Source organism: Brienomyrus brachyistius, unplaced genomic scaffold (assembly GCF_023856365.1).
Source record: "Brienomyrus brachyistius isolate T26 unplaced genomic scaffold, BBRACH_0.4 scaffold36, whole genome shotgun sequence".
Lineage (NCBI taxonomy): Eukaryota > Metazoa > Chordata > Actinopteri > Osteoglossiformes > Mormyridae > Brienomyrus > Brienomyrus brachyistius.
This window is the reverse complement of record NW_026042311.1, coordinates 3,161,155-3,179,791: the sequence shown is the minus strand read 5'-3', so window position 1 is coordinate 3,179,791 and position 18,637 is coordinate 3,161,155. Positions and strand designations below refer to the sequence as shown.

Here is an 18,637-nt window from a genome sequence, read left to right as displayed (position 1 = left end):
GGAAAGGGAGAGAAGGAGGGGGAACTAAGGGGAGCCCGAGGGAGCCCCAGCGGGCGACGGGCGGCAGCCGGAGGGGCCGCAGACGGCCGAGAGGCCGGAGCCGGAGGGGACCGAGAAGGGGCCGAGGAGACAGGGCGAGGGACCCGCGGAGGGGCCAGGGAGGGAGCAGGAGGGAGCACCAGGGAAGGGGACGAGGGAGCTGGAAGGGGCCAGGGCGAAGGCAAGGCGAGGGGGGGAGCCGCCGCAGGCGGCGACGTCCTCCGACGGGCTGAAGGTGGGGGCCCCGCAGGCGACCAAGGAACCGCCGTCGGGGAGCCCCCCGGCGACCGACCAGGCACCGGAGGGGGGAGCGAGTCAGGGCGACGAGGCACCGGAGAGGGACCCGCAGGCGACAGCCGACCCGGAGGGCCAGGACCCGCAGGCGCCAACCGAGCCCCAGCGCAGACGAGGCAGGGCGAGCCAGGGGGCAGGGCGGGCGGGACCCCAGCCCTGCGTCTGTGTCCCCTTCCCCTGCGGGACACAGACAGGCCGACCCCAGGTCGGGGTCGACATCGCCAGGGCGAGGGACAAGGGGTCACATGTTCTGTCCCCGAGGGGTCCCATTCCAGCTCCTCCACCTCCGAAGAGGGAGGAGCCAAAATGGAGTCGTCTGGGACCACCTCGGGGACTAGGGTGAAAGGGACAGGAGCTGGGGCTGCTGCAGGCGGAGGGACAGGAGCTGCTGCGGGCGGAGGGACTGGAGCTGCTGCGGGCGGAGGGACTGGAGCTGCTGCGGGCGGAGGGGGCGCCTCTGGAGCTGCTGCGGGCGGAGGGGGCGCCTCTGGAGCTGCTGCAGGCGGAGGGGGTGCCTCTGGAGCTCTCCTGAGCTTGATCAGCCTCCGGAGGTCCTCAGCCATCCTCTCCAGATCGGAATACGGGGAGTCTGGAGAGAAGGAGGCGAAATCCTGCCCCAATTGCGCAGTGAGCCTTTCCCCCTCCGGGGGGCCCTGTGGGGCCGGTTCCCCCATCACCCTCCAGTACAGTCCCTGGAGGGTGAAGTACCTGTCGGCGAGGGCCGCGGGCGATATGGGCGTGGCCCCTTTAAGAGGGCGGGGTATTCGCGGGATGGCTTCCCTCACCGCCTTACACCCTCTCCAAGTTGTCAGCCGCTCGGGCCGGTTATCGCACCGCTTGGGGGGCGGCAGCTGTTCCGCAAGGAGGGGCTCTGGGTCCGGGAAGACAAAGGGCTCGTCCTCTTCATCCTCGCTCGGAGCCCAGAGCCTCGCCAGGGAGCAGGGTCCCAGACCGTACGGTCCCAGGTCGGGACCCAGGACGAGCTCCTCCTCCTCTTGAGGGAGCCAGGGGCTGGAGAGCGAGCAGGAGGAGCTGACGAGCCAGGCATGACACTAAGCAACTTTTTTTTTCTTTTTTACACAATTCCTCCCTTTGGTAAGCATGCATTTTCTCCATTATAACCTTTGGACGTTCAGAATGCCGAGGCAATTCCTCAGCTTCCCTTTTTTTACACGTAAATTCAGCCATTATTTTCTCTTTACTTTTAATTCTTTTTATTAATTCCAGTCTTGCAGTACCTTCTACTTCCTTTTCGAGTAATAAGCTTTTACATTCCTGGATTTCCTTCTCTATATTTTGTATTTGTTCTTGAATATTTTCCATATTAATACGATTTTATTCCTTACCGAATTCTCTGGCCATCGCGCCGTCCGCATCTCACTGCTGTCCTTAAGCAGTCACCCCATGAAATCCGTCAGCAGCGCGATGTGGCGGGCGAAGGTAAAGCTCTTACTGCAGCATTCCCCTCCGGATTGATGGCCGAAAGACGTGACTGATGGTTCACGATTTATTTAAAATATTTTAATTAACAAAAAAAAAACGTAACCAACGTAAGAGCTTGTGTCTTTACCAGGGGGGTGCTTAAACCATTTGATTTGATTATGATTTGATTTGACTTACAAAATATCATAAAGCAAAAGACAAACACGTTCTTCGCTTAGCTTAGCTTAACAATGTTCTGGTAACCGAAAAAAACGGAAGTCCCTCAAAAAAGGGGTCCCACTACATAAGCAAATGAATGCATACAAATGAATACAGAATACAAACGTATATAAAAAAATATGCAATACGCACCTCAATATGTTTTGTAACATTAATTAGTCTTGTGTCAAACCTTGGGGTTATTTACATCCTCTAATAAAAGGTCCTGCTCGGATTGCATGAAAAATTGCGGCCTGTTTTTTGATGTTTTGCGGAACCCAATGAGAGACTTGCCGATCAAGGTGTCTATACTCGATGTATATGGGTTTTTCAAGCAGCGCAGGCGCGCAGAATCATCTCGGACGAATGGATCCGGCGAGACTAATCTACTACACAGCGTTTGAAAAACTGACTTATCCCAGATGAGTCTCACTGGCATTAACTCATCCAGGATGAGGCATCTAATCTCGGATGATTTAAGCGACGTACGGAAAATACCCCACGGGCCTCAAGGGGGTATTTCATGAAAGTAGCTAAATAAAGCCAGACTTTCCCGAAAAAGTCAGACTCAAACTAGCTCCATCTCTAAATGTAGCCTCATGTCGTTCCACTAACGCAGTTCAGCTTTAATTAATCAAAGCTCATACAAGACAGACTTGCATAGTCTCACTTAGTGCATATACCCGAGATATTTAAGAAACTGAATGAATGGATGAACCAATTCAGTTGGAAAGTGGGTAAAACGAGAGCGGTGTTTCTTTCCGCTGCAGAACAAACGCTGCTGATGGAGCTGTATGAAAAATACAAGGATGTAATCGCTACAAAAGGCAATACTGTGGCCATAAATACAGCCAGGGAGTTGGCTTGGCAATGAATTGCAGACAGACTAAATGTGTAAGTTATGTAAATGTTACAAGTGCCCAGTACAGTGGCATGGTGGTACAATGGTTTATGCTGTCACCTTACGCCACGAAAGTTCCTGGCTCGATCCCCATAGTCAACGGGGAACCTTCTGGGTTGAGTTCATGTGTCATTCTTACTGTATAATGTTATTCTGCATTATTTTATCTCCATAAAATACTTTCAGTCGCATAAGTGTGAAATGTTGTGTACAAATAACCGTATATTGTCTTTGCTATTTTACTAATAAACTTTCAAATCAGACAGTGACTAAACAAAATATAAAAATATCTTCCTGTTCATATTATTTTAACATTTTTTTTCAGTTTGAGTTATTGCATTTCATGTTTGACCTTTCTAACATGGGTACGCTTTTACTTGAATTATTTTGGAATTAATTGGAATGTTGAGTTTTGGAATGTGATTTTTTTAATAGGCTTTATTATATTTGTTACACAACATTAGTAGTGAGATCGCGGAATTTCGCCCGACGGTACAATGTTTTGGGAATCTGGTCCTACACGTTGGACATTCTTTGAGACAACGCTTAACTAAGCAGTCAGTTAACCTGGTCTGGATCAACCTTGTTCACTCACCTAAGTTACCATGGTAGCTCAGCAGGGATTAATTTAAGACACGTTGATGGAAAGGAATTCCCACTTAAATGAGCCAGACTTGTCGAAATAAGTCAGATTTTCCCTTAATCCTGCTTCGTGTGACACCCCCCAGAAGGCTTGGCCCACAGCGTTATGGCCAGGGAGAGTGACCCAGAGTGTTCCGGCTTAGGCTGTGCTGACGTTCACTAGCATCCGGTCTGATTAAGCAGATGGAGGGGGCTGCATGAGTCGGAACTCCTAAAGCGCGTAGCCCCACCAGGCCCTGTCAGCTCTCAAGCTGCCTGCCCTGCATGCACAGCTGGGCCAGTTAAGGTTTGAGGCAGCATCACCAGCACTTGAGTTCATGGACAGCTGGGTGGTGTAAGCTGAGAGGCCTGCCTCCGCTCATACTGCCCGCTCCCCTTCCCACCCACTCTCACGCTTCCCCCTGTCCCCGGTCAGCACATCCCCATCACATCCTAATGGGATAAGAACGTTCTGAAGGTTTGAGGCAGAATCACCAGCATTTCAGTTCATGGACAGCTGTGTGTATGTTTTCCCTCACTGCTGCTGGCTGACAGACAAACGATGATCCCTGAAGCAGTTAGTATTCTGTAATACAGTAGGGCATTGTAAAGGGAGTGGCGCACGCTGATGACATCATTCACATTATGTCCACTGGGATGGAGAACAGATGCAGGATGATGATGTTTAATTTTTCATCATAATTAGGCAACAATATCGCCGCGGCTAGTGGGGATTCACTGTTTGCTGGTTGCATAGGAAGAAGTGTGCTCACTCTGGGGGGGGGGGGGGGGGGGGTTCTAGCCTAGCTAAAGGACAGATTCGGCCCATTAGCCCTGCAGGTGCTGAATTTGACCGACAAGCTATTTAACCAGTTTCTTGACTGAGGATTGTGAATCACATGCTGGTATTTAGCTCTGCTAATGAAGTGAATCACTGTAAATGTCACTGGGTACAAAGGGCTGCATAGAAAACTGTCCTTCCTGCCTGCTGTGTCTCTGTGTGCTGGAGCCTGATGTCACTGGTTCTCTTCTGCTGTCATGAGAAAATCAGGAAGCCGCCCCAGTGAATAAAGCTTAACATGGCAGATACATCTTTCCAAACTACAACCCCAATTCCAAAAATGTTGGGACGTTCTGCAAATTGTAAATAAAAACATAATGCAGTGATATGGAAATCTGATGAACCTGTATTTTATTCATAACAGAACAGAAAACATATCAAATGTTCAAACTGAGAAAATGCATCATTGTAAGGAAAAATTTTGAATGTCGCAGCAGCAACACATCTCAACAAAGTTGGGACAAGGCCATGTTTACCACTGTGTGGCATCTCCTCTTCTTTTAACAACAGTCTGTAAATGTCTGGGCACTGAGGAGATCAGTTGTCTGAGTTTTGGGAGAGGAATGTTGTCTCATTCTTGTCTGATACAGGATTCTAATTGCTCAACTGTCCTAGATCTTCTGTGTCATATTTTTAGTTTTATGATGCACCAAATGTTCTCAATGGCTGGAAGATCTGGACCGCTGGCAGGCCAGTTCAGTACCCGGACCCTTCTTCTACGAATCCATCATGTTGTAATTGATGCAGTGTGTGGTTTGGCATTGTCATGTGGGAAAATGCAAGATCTTCACTGAAAGAGACGTCGTCTGGATGGGAGCATCTGTTGCTCTAGGACCTGGATATACCTTTCAGCATTGATGGTGCCTTTCCAGATATGCAGGCTGCCCCTGCCATATGTACTAATGCACCCCCACACCATCAGAGATGCTGGCTGCCCCTGCCATATGTACTAATGCACCCCCACACCATCAGAGATGCTGGCTGCCCCTGCCATATGTACTAATGCACCCCCACACCATCAGAGATGCTGCCTTTTGAACTGAGTGCTGATAATATGCTGGGTGGTCCTTCTCCTCTTTAGTCCGGATGACATGGTGTCCCTGGTTTCCAAAAAGAATCTCAAATTTAGATTCGACTGACCACAGAACAGTTTTCCACTCAGCCGCAATCCATTTTAAATGAGCTTTGGCCCAGAGACGACGTCGGTGATTCTGGATCACCTTCATATACGGCTTCTTCTTTGAATGATCTGTGCATGGCAGCGCGAATTCTGTTCACTGACAGTGTTTGTGGGAAATATTCCTGAGCCTATTTAGTGATTCCATTACAGAATCATGCCTGTTTGTGATGCAGTGCTGCCTAAGGGCCAAAATATCACAGGCATCTAGTCTGGTTTTTCACAGAGATTTCTCCAGATTCACAGAATCATTTGATTACATTATGTGCTGTAGATGATGAAATATTCAACCTCTTTGCAGTTTTATACTGAGGAACTTCTTTCTGAAATTGCTCCACTATTTGTCAGTGCAGTATTAGGGGGATTGTGACCCTCTGCCCATCTTTACTTCAGAGAGACACTGCAGCTCTAAGATGCTCTTTTTATACCCAGTCATGTTACTGACCTGTTGCCAACTGACCTAATTATTTGCAAATTGTTGCTCCAGCTGATGGGTTTTTGTACCACGAACTTTTCCAGCCTCCTATTGCCTCCATCCCAACTTTTTTGAGACGTGTTGCTGTCATGAAATTCAAAATCAGCCAGCATTTTTCATGAAATAGCAAAATGTCTCAGTTTAAACATCTGATATGTTTTCTATACTTTGTTATGAATATAATACAGGTTTATGAGATTTCCATATCATTGCATTCTGTTTTTATTTACAATTTGCACAATGTCCCAACTTTTTGGAATTGGTGTTGTAATATACCACAATGTTATTCTTTATCTGCAGTAACAGCAATTTTAATGGGGAACTTTTCAGTCTTTCTGTTACATTTGTGTAGATGAATTGAGGTCTTTATGTTTCTGCCTAATTCACAGAGACCAAATGGAAGAATGCAGTTCAGATCTACATGATAAATCGGGTTTATCATCCATATTGAAGGTTTGTATTTATTGCTGATATATATTTTCTTGGCTGTTATGTCAATTAGCTTATATTTTATACAGCTGTATAATAAGAAATTCATCATCTTAAAGAAAATATGTTTTAATCTATGATTCACAAGTGAAACTCTGAAAAGGTTTGGTATAAGTAGCAATAACTCTGACTGTTTATTTTAGTCTCTAGAGGAAAAAGCCATGAAGTTCCTAAAGGAGGAACTGAAGACGTTTGTGAGGCACCTAGATCAGAATTACCCAGAATTCTCTGAGCCTCAGCTGGAGGAGGACAATGACCTGGACTGTGATGGTCAGATGCAGAAGACCAGTGTTAGAGAGGTAGCTCTGAAGATCACACTGTACATCCTGAGGACCATGAAGCAAAATGATCTTGCTGACCTGCTGGACAAGAGTAAGAGCTTTATAACATTATGTACATGTACAATATTGTGCATAAGCCTTAGGCAGCCAGAGAAAAGGATGTTTAAATGGTCTTCATGTTGGTGTAGAACTACTATAATATGTATGTCAAAGTGTGTTTGCCATTTCAGAACCTCTCCCAACATCACCCTAATATTTGCAGAAATCGTGCAGTATATCCACGTATTTTTTTACTTGACCACTAACACACCTCATGTGGCTGATCAATATCTTCTTGAGTTTTAAACTAATTTAATTAATTAATGAAGTGAGCTGGTGGTGAAATTTAACAAATACATGGACTGGCTGTGGTGTGTCAGGATCGTGTTCGCGGGAAGCGACGATCGTGCGGGTCGGCAGGTAAGGAGAGGCAGGCAGGCAGTGATCAGGGCTAAACTGGGGTTTATTTATGACGGGACAGGAGCTTGAAACACACACCACACCGATTCCACAATGACGGACAAGGGGAACGGGTCAGACCAGGACTTAAATAGGACAAGACTAAGCAAAGTAATCAGACAGGGCTGGAAACAATCAGGGAAGCACACGTGGGTAATCAGGGGGCGTGGCACACACGAGGCGCCGACGAGCCGGGTCATGACATGGTGCCCCTGAGGAGAGGTTTGGGAAATGAAAAGGGGTTTTGTGTTTTTTTTGGGTCTGAGCAGATATACATTTACTACCCAGATAAATGGCTTTAAACATTTCCTTTGGCTGCCTAAGGCTTATTCACGGTCCTGTATGTGGTGTTCCAGTAAAATACTCATGATAAAACTTTCAGTTTCACATTCACAGTCACAGGGAAATATCTGAATATGTATGTGTAAAAAAGTGTGTTTTTGGAAAATATTCTTCCTCATACTGGTCAGGATCACGGTGAGAATTAGTGCATTTTTATCTCATTTCTTTTCAGGACAGCTCATGCTACAGGATATCAAAGCTAAACTTAAGAAGCAATTTGAGTGTGTATTTGAAGGGAAAGCTAAGGAAGGACAGCCAACACTTCTCAGTGAGATTTACACAGAACTCTACATAACTGAAGGTGGGACTGGAGCAGTCAATGATGAACATGAAGTGAGACAGATTGAAACAGCATCCAAGAAAAGGCGAACAGAAGATACTACAGTCAAGTGCAAAGATATATTTAAACCCTTATGTGGGCGTGTGACACCGATCAGAACTGTACTCACGAAAGGGGTGGCAGGTATCGGGAAAACAGTCTCTGTGCAGAAATTTATTCTCGACTGGGCAGAAGGAAAAGCAAACCAGGATGTTCACTTCGTATTTGCTCTTCCTTTCCGGGACCTGAATTTGATTAAGGGTGAATACAGTCTGATTGAACTGCTTCACCACTTTGTCCCAGAACTGAAATCATTTGAATCCACTGACCTGTTTAGCTCCAAAGTCTTGTTCATCTTTGATGGTCTGGATGAGTGTCGCCTTCCTCTGGATTTTCAGAACAATGAGAGCTGGTTTGATGTAACAAAGAAAACGTCACTGGATGTGCTGTTGACTAACCTCATTAAGGGGAATCTGCTCCCATCCGCTCTCCTCTGGATAACCTCCCGGCCAGCAGCAGCCAATCAGATACCTCCTGAGTGTGTCCACCAGGTGACAGAGATACGAGGGTTCAGTGATGCCCAGAAGGAGGAGTATTTCAAGAAGAGATTTAATTATCAGAGCCTGGCCAGCAGGATTATCGCACATGTGAAATCATCAAGGAGCCTCTTCATCATGTGCCACATACCTGTGTTCTGCTGGATTTCAGCCACTGTGCTTGAGAGGCTTTTTAGCGAGACTGACAGTGGAGAAATTCCAAGGACTCTGACTGAAATGTACACACACTTCCTGATCTTTCAGACAAGTTTAAAAAATGACAAGTATATGAAAAACCATGAAACTAAGCTTAAGAAATACAGCAAGGAATTCCTTTTAAAACTTGGTAAACTTGCTTTTGACAACCTTGAGAAAGGCAATCTCATATTTTATGAGCATGATCTGTCAGAGAATGGCATTGATGTCACTGAAACTTCAGTTTACTCTGGAGTGTGCACAGAAGTCTTTAAAGAGGAGTATGGGTTGTACCAGGAGAAGGTGTACTGCTTTGTGCATCTGAGCATCCAGGAGTATCTCGCTGCTTTATACGTGTTTCTGTCAAACTCATCAGCTGACCTGCTGAAGACTGCAGTGAATCAGGCATTAGAGAGCAAGAATGGACACTTGGACCTCTACCTCCGCTTCCTCCTGGGCCTCTCAACAAACTCCAGTAAGACTCTGTTACGAAGGCTACTGGGACAGACAAGAATCAGCTCACATACCATTAAGGATACAGCCCTGTACATCAAGAGGAAAATAAAGGAGAATTTATCTCCAGAAAGGACCATCAATCTGTTCCACTGTCTGACTGAACTGGGTGACAATTCTCTAGTAGAGGAAGTACAAAGATACCTGAATTCAGGAAACATTTCAGCAGATGTCCTCTCACCTGCACAGTACTCAGCTCTGGCCTTTGTGATGCTGATGTCAGACGAGGAGCTGGATGTGTTTGATCTGAAAAAATATATCAGATCAGATGAAGAGCACTGCAGGCTGCTGCCTGTGGTCAAGAACTCCAGGACGGCTCTGTAAGTGACGTGGGGATGGGAAATCATGTCTGGTCTGGCAGTAATACATGAATATTGTTTGAAATGTGTAATATATATTATATCTTTCTCCTCATGCATTAATAAATGGGTTTTATTTTGATAATCATAGCTATAGCTGTTTGTATAGCAGTAGCTAATCTTGACCACAGACTTTATAATGACTGAAGGTAGTGATGTCACTTTTTGTTTGTTACTACGTTTCCATTCCCATCCAGTCTGCCTTCTGATCACAGCACAGCATCCTAACCTGCTATAGAAACAGTGAGGCTCTTTATCCACAGGGTGTATCAGTGGTATGTGAGTGTTATTGTCAGCAGGCGTGTTCATATGATGGAGCCCAGAGCTGGGAGCTTCCGTATGACTGCTGTCTCTGGCTGCTCACTGGCGCCCTCTGCTGGCTTCAGCTGCACCTGGCTGAGGATTTGACCGCACATCTAGTCCGGCAGAAATAGATAAACAGTGTTTAAAATATAAAATGAATATGTATATATGTAATTTATTTCCCCTCTTTTATCAACAAGGTTCCTTTTTAATCTAGTTTATATTAACTGAAGGTAGTGATGTAGTAAAAACAAAAAAGACAAGATTTCCACGACCTTCCTTTGTGTAACAAATAACCAAAGATACAGCATCATACAGAATGGTCCAGTTTTCATTAATAGTGGGAAAACCACTCATATTTGTTTCAGTTCTGGATGCTGTAGGAAGCATTTCTGTAAATACTGGGTGTGGTGCATGACTCTTTGGGTTCGGACTCTGTGTCTGTGAGCAGAATGTTGCTGGTTCAGATCTCTTGGCCGGCAGAGTGATGTCATCACTGGGTCCTTGAGCTGCAGGGGTGCTGGACGCTGGCCGATCCTGTGCTGTTACCCCCAAACTTCCTCTCACCTGTATATGTGTCTGTGTGTCTCTTGGAGAGCAAGATGGGAGGGGCGAAAAGACAATTTCCCCATGGGGGTGAATGAAGTATCATTATTCATAAATCATTCAAACAAACAATTTTCCTAAAAGCCTATTTCACAGGACTGATAGCTCTCCGATTAGTTTATTGTTGGTTAGGGCTAGGCGATAAGTAAAAAAATGTGTATGTGTCATTTAGTATAAAAATATCGCAATAAACAATCATTTTGAGTCTCCCCCCAAACACTGAATGCAATTTCAGTTCAGTTCAGATTTATTTGTATAGTGTGTTTTCACAACATTATATCATCTCAAAGCACTTTACAGCATCCCTGCCCAAAGCCCCCAGTGAGCAAGTCAGAGATGACAGTGGCAAGGAAAATTACCCTAGAAGGAAGAAATCTTGGGAGGAATCATAGTCAAAGGGGGAGCCCATCCTCCAGGGGGCAGCAGAGGAAGCCATAACCCTAACCAGACTCAAAGGGGGAGCCCATCCTCCAGGGGGCAGCAGAGGAAGCCCTAACCCTAACCAGACTCAAAGGGGGGGGGGGCATCCTCCAGGGGGCAGCAGAGGAAGCCCTAACCCTAACCAGACTCAAAGGGGGAGCCCATCCTCCAGGGGGCAGCAGAGGAAGCCCTAACCCTAACCAGATACAAAGGGGGAGCCCATCCTCCAGGGGGCAGCAGCAGGCCAGAAGGACGTCACAGGTAGTGGAGACGTCACAGACAGCAGGGTAGGCAGGATATCTTGAAAATGTGGGGTCTCCAGGCAGCACAGCCCAGGGGGAGCATAGAACAGGGCTAATATAATAAATTTTTTTAGTGTTTGTATGAACTCTGGCTGCTGCATTTTGTACCAGCTGACGTTTATGTGAGGATCCAGATGGGCACCCAGAAAGGAAGGCATTACAGTATCCAGCCTGGAAGTTATAAAGGTGTTGCTGCATCACCAGGTAATGTAAATGATCGGTAGCGAAGCTCCTCTCACGGCCAATGAGAGGGAGTCTCACAATATTTCAGTCGAGTTTGAGGTTTTAGAGCTTAGTAGCCAAATCGCACAGAGGCAGGGACTATTGTGAGCACTCAGTGAACAGAGGCTGAAGTGGTGTAAAACTGGAGTGATTTTCCATCGGTTTGATACCAAACATGCCATACCAGCCTAGCGGTTCACACTGAATACCATCTGTAATGATTAATTGATGATTACTTATATTATGTCATTATGTTATATTACTCACACCAGTCCCTGGTCTAAGTGGTCTAGGTTGCACCTCAATCAGAGGTTACCCTTTATACAGACATTACATGACATATTCTCATGTCAGCAGCACATCTTACCCTTAGATAGGCATGGTAGAATATAAAGAGCTTACTCACGGCCACAAAGATCAGATAAGGGCTGCTGAGGAATGTGGAAAAGAAAAGGGGGGGGGAAGGGTTTGTCAGTCAAAGAAAAAGAGTCTTTGAAAGTTAGGACACATTACAAACATAACCTGTCTGTATATTGAGACTAGTAGTCATGGGTAAATATACAGATATACAACAGCCAAACTTAAAAGAAACTTTCTTTAGGGTGTTGGGTGAGTGGTATGTAAGGCAGGATGTCTGGGGAGGGGGTTGTGTGCCAAGTTGAGGGACCCCTATCCTTGAGGTCCACTCTGCTGTCTATAGGTCGTTAAAACTTTGAGCAATAAAAGTTGGAGTGCTGGCCCCCCTTGTTGTCTGTGTGTGTTTAAGTGTGTCTGTGTGTGTGGGGTCACTAACCCCCCTTTGAGGCCTAGGCCAATGTGTGCCTCTCGTACCAGGGTAGGTCTTGTCTCAGGCCAACTGGAATTTAAGCTTTGTGATATGTGCATGTGTGATCCTACACCAGATTTAAAATGGGTAACCTTAAAAGGGAAATACTGTTCTGCAAAGCAAGCACAGTTTGTGGAAACACGACCATAAAGTCATAAAGCAGGCTAACAGAACTGCTTAGGTTGTTAAAAAGAAAGGAAGTTGGTTTACTTGTTTGCAGAGTGGAGGGGGTCTTGGCAGTATTAAATAATACCTGCTTTTGTTTCTAGTAGAATAAATTACTGTAATGCCCTCTTGTCTGTTTCACATCTACTGTTTCACATCTACAACGGGCCCAGAATGCCGCAGGCGGAGTGTTAACACGCACCAGTCACAGGGATCACATCTACAACGGGCCCAGAATACCGCTGGCGGAGTGTTAACACACACCAGTCACAGGGATCACATCTACAACGGGCCCAGAATGCCGCTGGCGGAGTGTTAACACACACCAGTCACAGGGATCACATCTACAACGGGCCCAGAATACCGCTGGCGGAGTGTTAACACACACCAGTCACAGGGATCACATCTACAACGGGCCCAGAATGCCGCTGGCGGAGTGTTAACACGCACCAGTCACAGGGATCACATCTACAACGGGCCCAGAATGCCGCTGGCGGAGTGTTAACACGTACCAGTCACAGGGATCACATCTACAACGGGCCCAGAATACCGCTGGCGGAGTGTTAACACACACCAGTCACAGGGATCACATCTACAACGGGCCCAGAATGCCGCTGGCGGAGTGTTAACACGCACCAGTCACAGGGATCACATCTACAACGGGCCCAGAATACCGCTGGCGGAGTGTTAACACGCACCAGTCACAGGGATCACATCTACAACGGGCCCAGAATGCCGCTGGCGGAGTGTTAACACACACCAGTCACAGGGATCACATCTACAACGGGCCCAGAATGCCGCTGGGGGAGTGTTAACACGCACCAGTCACAGGGATCACATCTACAACGGGCCCAGAATGCCGCTGGCGGAGTGTTAACACGCACCAGTCACAGGGATCACATCTACAACGGGCCCAGAATGCCGCTGGCGGAGTGTTAACACGCACCAGTCACAGGGATCACATCACACCTGCTCTCACATCCCTGCACTGGCTTCCTCTGGCTTCTAGGATTGATTTTAAAGTTCATTTGCTAATTTGTAAATATTTACATGGTTTAGCTCTGTCCTGCCTCAGTAACATGACTGTAAGGTATGTCCCAGGCAGATCAGGCAGATCATCCGGCAGTAATTTACTGATTATTCCTAAAACCTGGCTGGGGAGGGAGGGGGCAGCTTTTAGTCACTATGAGCCCAAACTCTGGAACTCTCTCCCAGAAAACCTGAGAGCTACTGAATGTCTCAGTACATTCAAAACTAGGCTGAAAAGGCATCTTTTCACCAACGCATATTATAATCTATGATAATCAGTTGTATTATTTTTTGCTTTTATTAATATCAGTAATTGTGGGGGGGCGGGGGGGCGGTCGCTTCCCCCAGAAGACATAGGGGCTAGAGGCCCCTTTGAGGAGGGGTCCTTAAAGAGGACATGGGTGGTTAAAGTCCTTTATGATGGTTTTTAATTTTATTTTTTTAAAACATTTTTACTCTATTTTTATTTCTTTTGGCGTTATTGTTATTTATTCTGAGCTTATTTCAATTTCTTTTTCTTCTTTTTAAATGTTTGCAAAATTCTTTATAAACGCTGTGGCTAAAATGCGCTATATAAATAATGATTGATTGATTCAGATAGATAGATGAGAGAGAGAGTTTACTTTTAACCACCTTTATTAAACAGTTAGCAACCAATGCTAATCACAGCCCTGGCGGGGTCAGGGACACACTTAAAGCCGTGCCTGAGACTAAGATACGAAAAACTGAGTTGGGAAGCTCAAAAATCCCACCAGAAAGCTGCACTTGAATGACTGACATTCTGGCTGCTGACTCAGAGATAGAAGTTTGTGATGTGACAATACTGAACTTACAAGAATGGTGAACGCATGGTTACTGCAATGGACAATGCTTGTGAAATTCTGTGCAATGTTTCTTTTTAACTGCTTCAGAATCTTTGGCTAGAAAGCTGAACTGAAAGCAAATCATGAATCTTTCTGTTATCTTGCTTTGTATGTAGCCTAAGCGCGTTTCCTCAGCAAAGACGATAATCGCCGGTTAGTCACGGTCAGATATCGACACCGGGATACTTGTCTTATTACACTGATTACTGATAATATCGTCATATCACCCAGACGTAATTGGTGATTTGACATGTTCCCAGGTATAACAATACAGGGAGAGAAAGGATTTTACTCATGGGATCAGGAATCCAAGTGCCAGTTGCTGCTGCATTAGCTGCTGGGAATGTTCACATCTCCTCCTTTCAGTGATACGTCTCGAGTGTAGGGACACCTGGCAGAAAGATGGCTAAGGACTGCACTGGAAGCACTGGTCTGACTGTTATGGGAGGTTCACGTCCATCTTGCTGTTGATGTGTTCCTATGTATTCCTATAGCTTGTACTTAATGTTTTTACCTCTAGTTTTGAGCAAAGGTGCACTGACTCACAATTAGTGATCATGTGACTGCAGCAGATTGTCAGGACGCACAGAACACTCTGCAGACTATAATTCATTTTGAAGTGTAAGCTGTGCTGCTAATTATAATGAAAACAAATGCTTATTGTAATGCTTTGTATTTTACTAATGTGTAGGATGTGTATATGTCTGTGTCTTAAAGTGTTTTCTGTTTCAGGCTGAACAGCTGTGATCTCATAGATAAACACTGTGAAGTGCTGTCTTCAGCTCTCAGATCAAACTCCTCACCCCTGAGAGAGCTGGACCTGAGTGACAATGACCTGCAGGACTCAGGAGTGAAGCTGCTCTCTGCTGGACTGGGGGACTTACACTGTAAACTGGAGATACTGAGGTCAGTATTACTGGGTATTCCACACTGTAAACTAGAGATACTGAGGTCAGTTTTACTGAGTATTCCACACTGTAAACTGGAGATACTGAGGTCAGTATTACTGGATATTTCACACTGTAAACTGAGGATACTGAGGCCAGTATTGTGGGGTATTCCACACCGCAAACTGGAGATACTGAGGTCAGTATTACTGGGTATTCCACACTGTAAACTAGAGATACTGAGGTCAGTTTTACTGGGTATTCCACACTGCAAACTGGAGATACTGAGGCCAGTATTACTGGATATTCCACACTGTAAACTGGAGATACTGAGGCCAGTATTACTGGATATTCCACACTGTAAACTGGGGATACTGATGCCAGTATTACTGGATATTCCACACCGCAAACTGGAGATACTGAGGCCAGTATTACTGGATATTCCACACTGTAAACTGGAGATACTGGGGCCAGTATTACTGGATATTCCACACTGTAAACTGGGGATACTGATGCCAGTATTACTGGATATTCCACACCGCAAACTGGAGATACTGAGGCCAGTATTACTGGATATTCCACACTGTAAACTGGGGATACTGAGGCCAGTATTACTGAATATTCCACACTGTAAACTGAGGATACTGAGGCCAGTATTGCTGGGTATTCCACACCGCAAACTGGAGATACTGAGGCCAGTATTACTGGATATTCCACACTGTAAACTGGGGATACTGGGGCCAGTATTGCTGGGTATTCCAAACCACAAACTGGAGATACTGAGGTCAGTAATATTGGGTATTCCACACTGTACGCTTTATATACTGAGGTCAGTATTACTGTGTATTCCACACTATAAAGAGGAGATAGTGAGCAATTAGCTAAGGGAAAGAGAGGAGGGGTCCTGCCTTGTCTTAGACACTAAACTGTAATTCTTGAATTATTTATTAGAGCATCACATTTATTTAATAATTATAATGGTGAGGTGATATTATTTATTGGGGAGTTTCTGTCTTTCTCTGCAGGCTGTCAGGCTGTAGAGTCACAGAAGAAGGCTGTTCTTCCCTGGCTTCAGCTCTGAGGTCAAACCCCTCACACCTGAGAGAGCTGGATCTGAGCTACAATCACCCAGGAGATTCAGGAGTGAAGCTGCTCTCTGCTGCACTGGGGGATTTACACTGTAAACTGGAGATACTGAGGTCAGTATTACTGGGTATTCCACACTGTAAACTAGAGATACTGAGGTCAGTTTTATTGGATATTCCACACTGTAAACTGGGGATACTGAGTCGAGTATTACTGGATATTCCACACTGTAAACTGGGGATACTGGGGCGAGTATTGCTGGGTATTCCAAACCACAAACTGGAGATACTGAGGTCAGTAATATTGGGTATTCCACACTGTACGCTTTACATACTGAGGTCAGTATTACTGTGTATTCCACACTATAAAGAGGAGATAGTGAGCAATTAGCTAAGGGGAAGAGAGGAGGGGTCCTGCCTTGTCTTAGACACTAAACTGTAATTCTTGAATTATTTATTAGAGCATCACATTTATTTAATAATTATAATGGTGAGGTGATATTATTTATTGGGGAGTTTCTGTCTTTCTCTGCAGGCTGTCAGGCTGTAGAGTCACAGAAGAAGGCTGTTCTTCCCTGGCTTCAGCTCAGAGGTCAAACCCCTCACATCTGAGAGAGCTGGACCTCAGCTACAATCACCCAGGAGACTCAGGAGTGAAGCTGCTCTCTGCTGTACTGGAGGATCCCAGCTGTAAACTGGAGAAGCTGCAGTGAGTACAGAATATGCATTTTACACAAAAGTAACTGGACAGCAAGAAAACCCACGATGCCTTTCAGCAGTTACATAATAAACAAACACAAACAGCTTCTGTTTTCTTCTCCTACTTCCTTATATCCCACAATCTTATCAACCATCGATCCATGTTAGAAATAATTAAGCAGGGAAGCAGGAAACATCCATTCAACCATATTGTGATGTCCGCTGAGCGGAGGAGCAGGCAGACAGGGCAGTGGAGCCGTGAAGACGAGCAAACGGGGTTTATTAAGGGCAGACGAGGAAACACGGCTCACAACATCAATGACAGATCTAGGGAAACAGACCTGAACACAGACTGAAATACACAAGACAAGCCGAAATAACAGGAAACAGCTGGTCACAATCGGGGCAGCAGACGTGGTTAATGAGGGGGCGTGGCACACGAGGATCGCACGAGCTGGGCGTGACACATATAATCCATGCAAAACATTTGTGTTGGTTAGCAAAGTTAACAGCACTGTTACAGATAAACATGCTGACTTTAACGTGTTATGGACAAAAAAATAATGGACACCAAACAGAATCGGAATGATTGTTAAAATTATTTTTAATAATTTAATTGTTTTCTGGGGCGGCATGGTGGTGCAGTGGTTAGCACTGTTGCCTCACACCTCTGGGACCCGGGTTCGAATCTCTGCCTGGGTCACATGTGTGTGGAGTTTGCATGTTCTCCCCATGTCGTCGTGGGGTTTCCTCTGGGTACTCCGGTTTCCCCCCACAGTCCAAAAACATGTTGAGGCTAATTGGACTTGCTAAATTGCCCATAGGTGTGCATGTGAGAGTGAATGGTGTGTGAGTGTGCCCTGCAATGGGCTGGCCCCCCATCCTGGGTTGTTCCCAGCCTCGTGCCCATTGCTTCCGGGATAGGCTCCGGACCCCCCGTGACCCAATAGGATAAGCGGTTTGGAAAATGGATGGATGGATAATTGTTTTCTGAAAATCCATTATGTCATGACCCTTATCATCCTCATTTGAATACAGTGCTGCAGTGTAAAAAGTGGATTTAAAAGTGTTTAATCTTTATAAGGGTGGGCCGGTGTGAACTCACAGAGAAATGCTGTGAGGCACTGGCTTCAGCTCTCAGATCAAACTCCTCACCCCTGAGAGAGCTGGACCTGAGTGACAATGACCTGCAGGACTCAGGAGTGAAGCTGCTCTCTGCTGGACTGGGGGACTTACACTGCAACCTGGAGATACTGAGGTCAGTCTGACTGGGTATTCCACACTGTAAACTGGGGGTAGTGAGGTGAGTATTACTGGGTATTTCACACTGTACGCTGGAAATACTAACGTAGAAAATAACGAATGATTTCAAAATAAAGCAGGAGTATCTAAGTCTAGGGGTTGACTTAAAAAATAACATTAGATTCGCTACAGTAAGTGGAATGTCGAAAGTAAGACTGCATTGGAGGTTAAGGATGACATTAAAAGTTTCTTCCAATATTTTAACTCCAAAAGAGCTCTAAAAGCTGAAATCACTAATCTGCAGGATAGTAAGGGCCTTATAATTGAAAATGAAAATTGATATAGTAAATGAGTTTAATGATTATTTTACATGGGTGTTCACAGTAGAGGACATGATTAACTTACCACCATTTAGTACAAATACAGCGTCGTATATAAACAATATACAGTCCCTCCACAATTACTGG

General features: G+C 45.5%; 1 protein-coding gene across 7 annotated transcripts in view; it reads left to right on the top strand.

Moving 5' to 3' along the window:
- LOC125721982 (NACHT, LRR and PYD domains-containing protein 12-like) overlaps positions 1-18,637 on the top strand; it is a 49,212-nt gene that overhangs the window by 15,116 nt on the left and 15,459 nt on the right. For 3 of the 7 annotated variants that reach the window (XM_048998208.1, XM_048998204.1, XM_048998209.1), the window contains 7 exons: positions 6,379-6,442; positions 6,622-6,850; positions 7,772-9,482; positions 14,990-15,163; positions 16,170-16,257; positions 16,853-16,938; positions 18,013-18,186. In XM_048998208.1, the coding sequence (XP_048854165.1) occupies positions 6,379-6,442; positions 6,622-6,850; positions 7,772-9,482; positions 14,990-15,163; positions 16,170-16,257; positions 16,853-16,938; positions 18,013-18,186 (2,526 nt within the window). Of the gene's footprint in view, positions 1-6,378; positions 6,443-6,621; positions 6,851-7,771; positions 9,483-14,989; positions 15,164-16,169; positions 16,344-16,852; positions 16,939-18,012; positions 18,187-18,637 lie in introns of all 7 variants that reach the window. The other 4 variants (XM_048998205.1, XM_048998206.1, XM_048998207.1 and 1 more) reach the window with 4 other exon arrangements.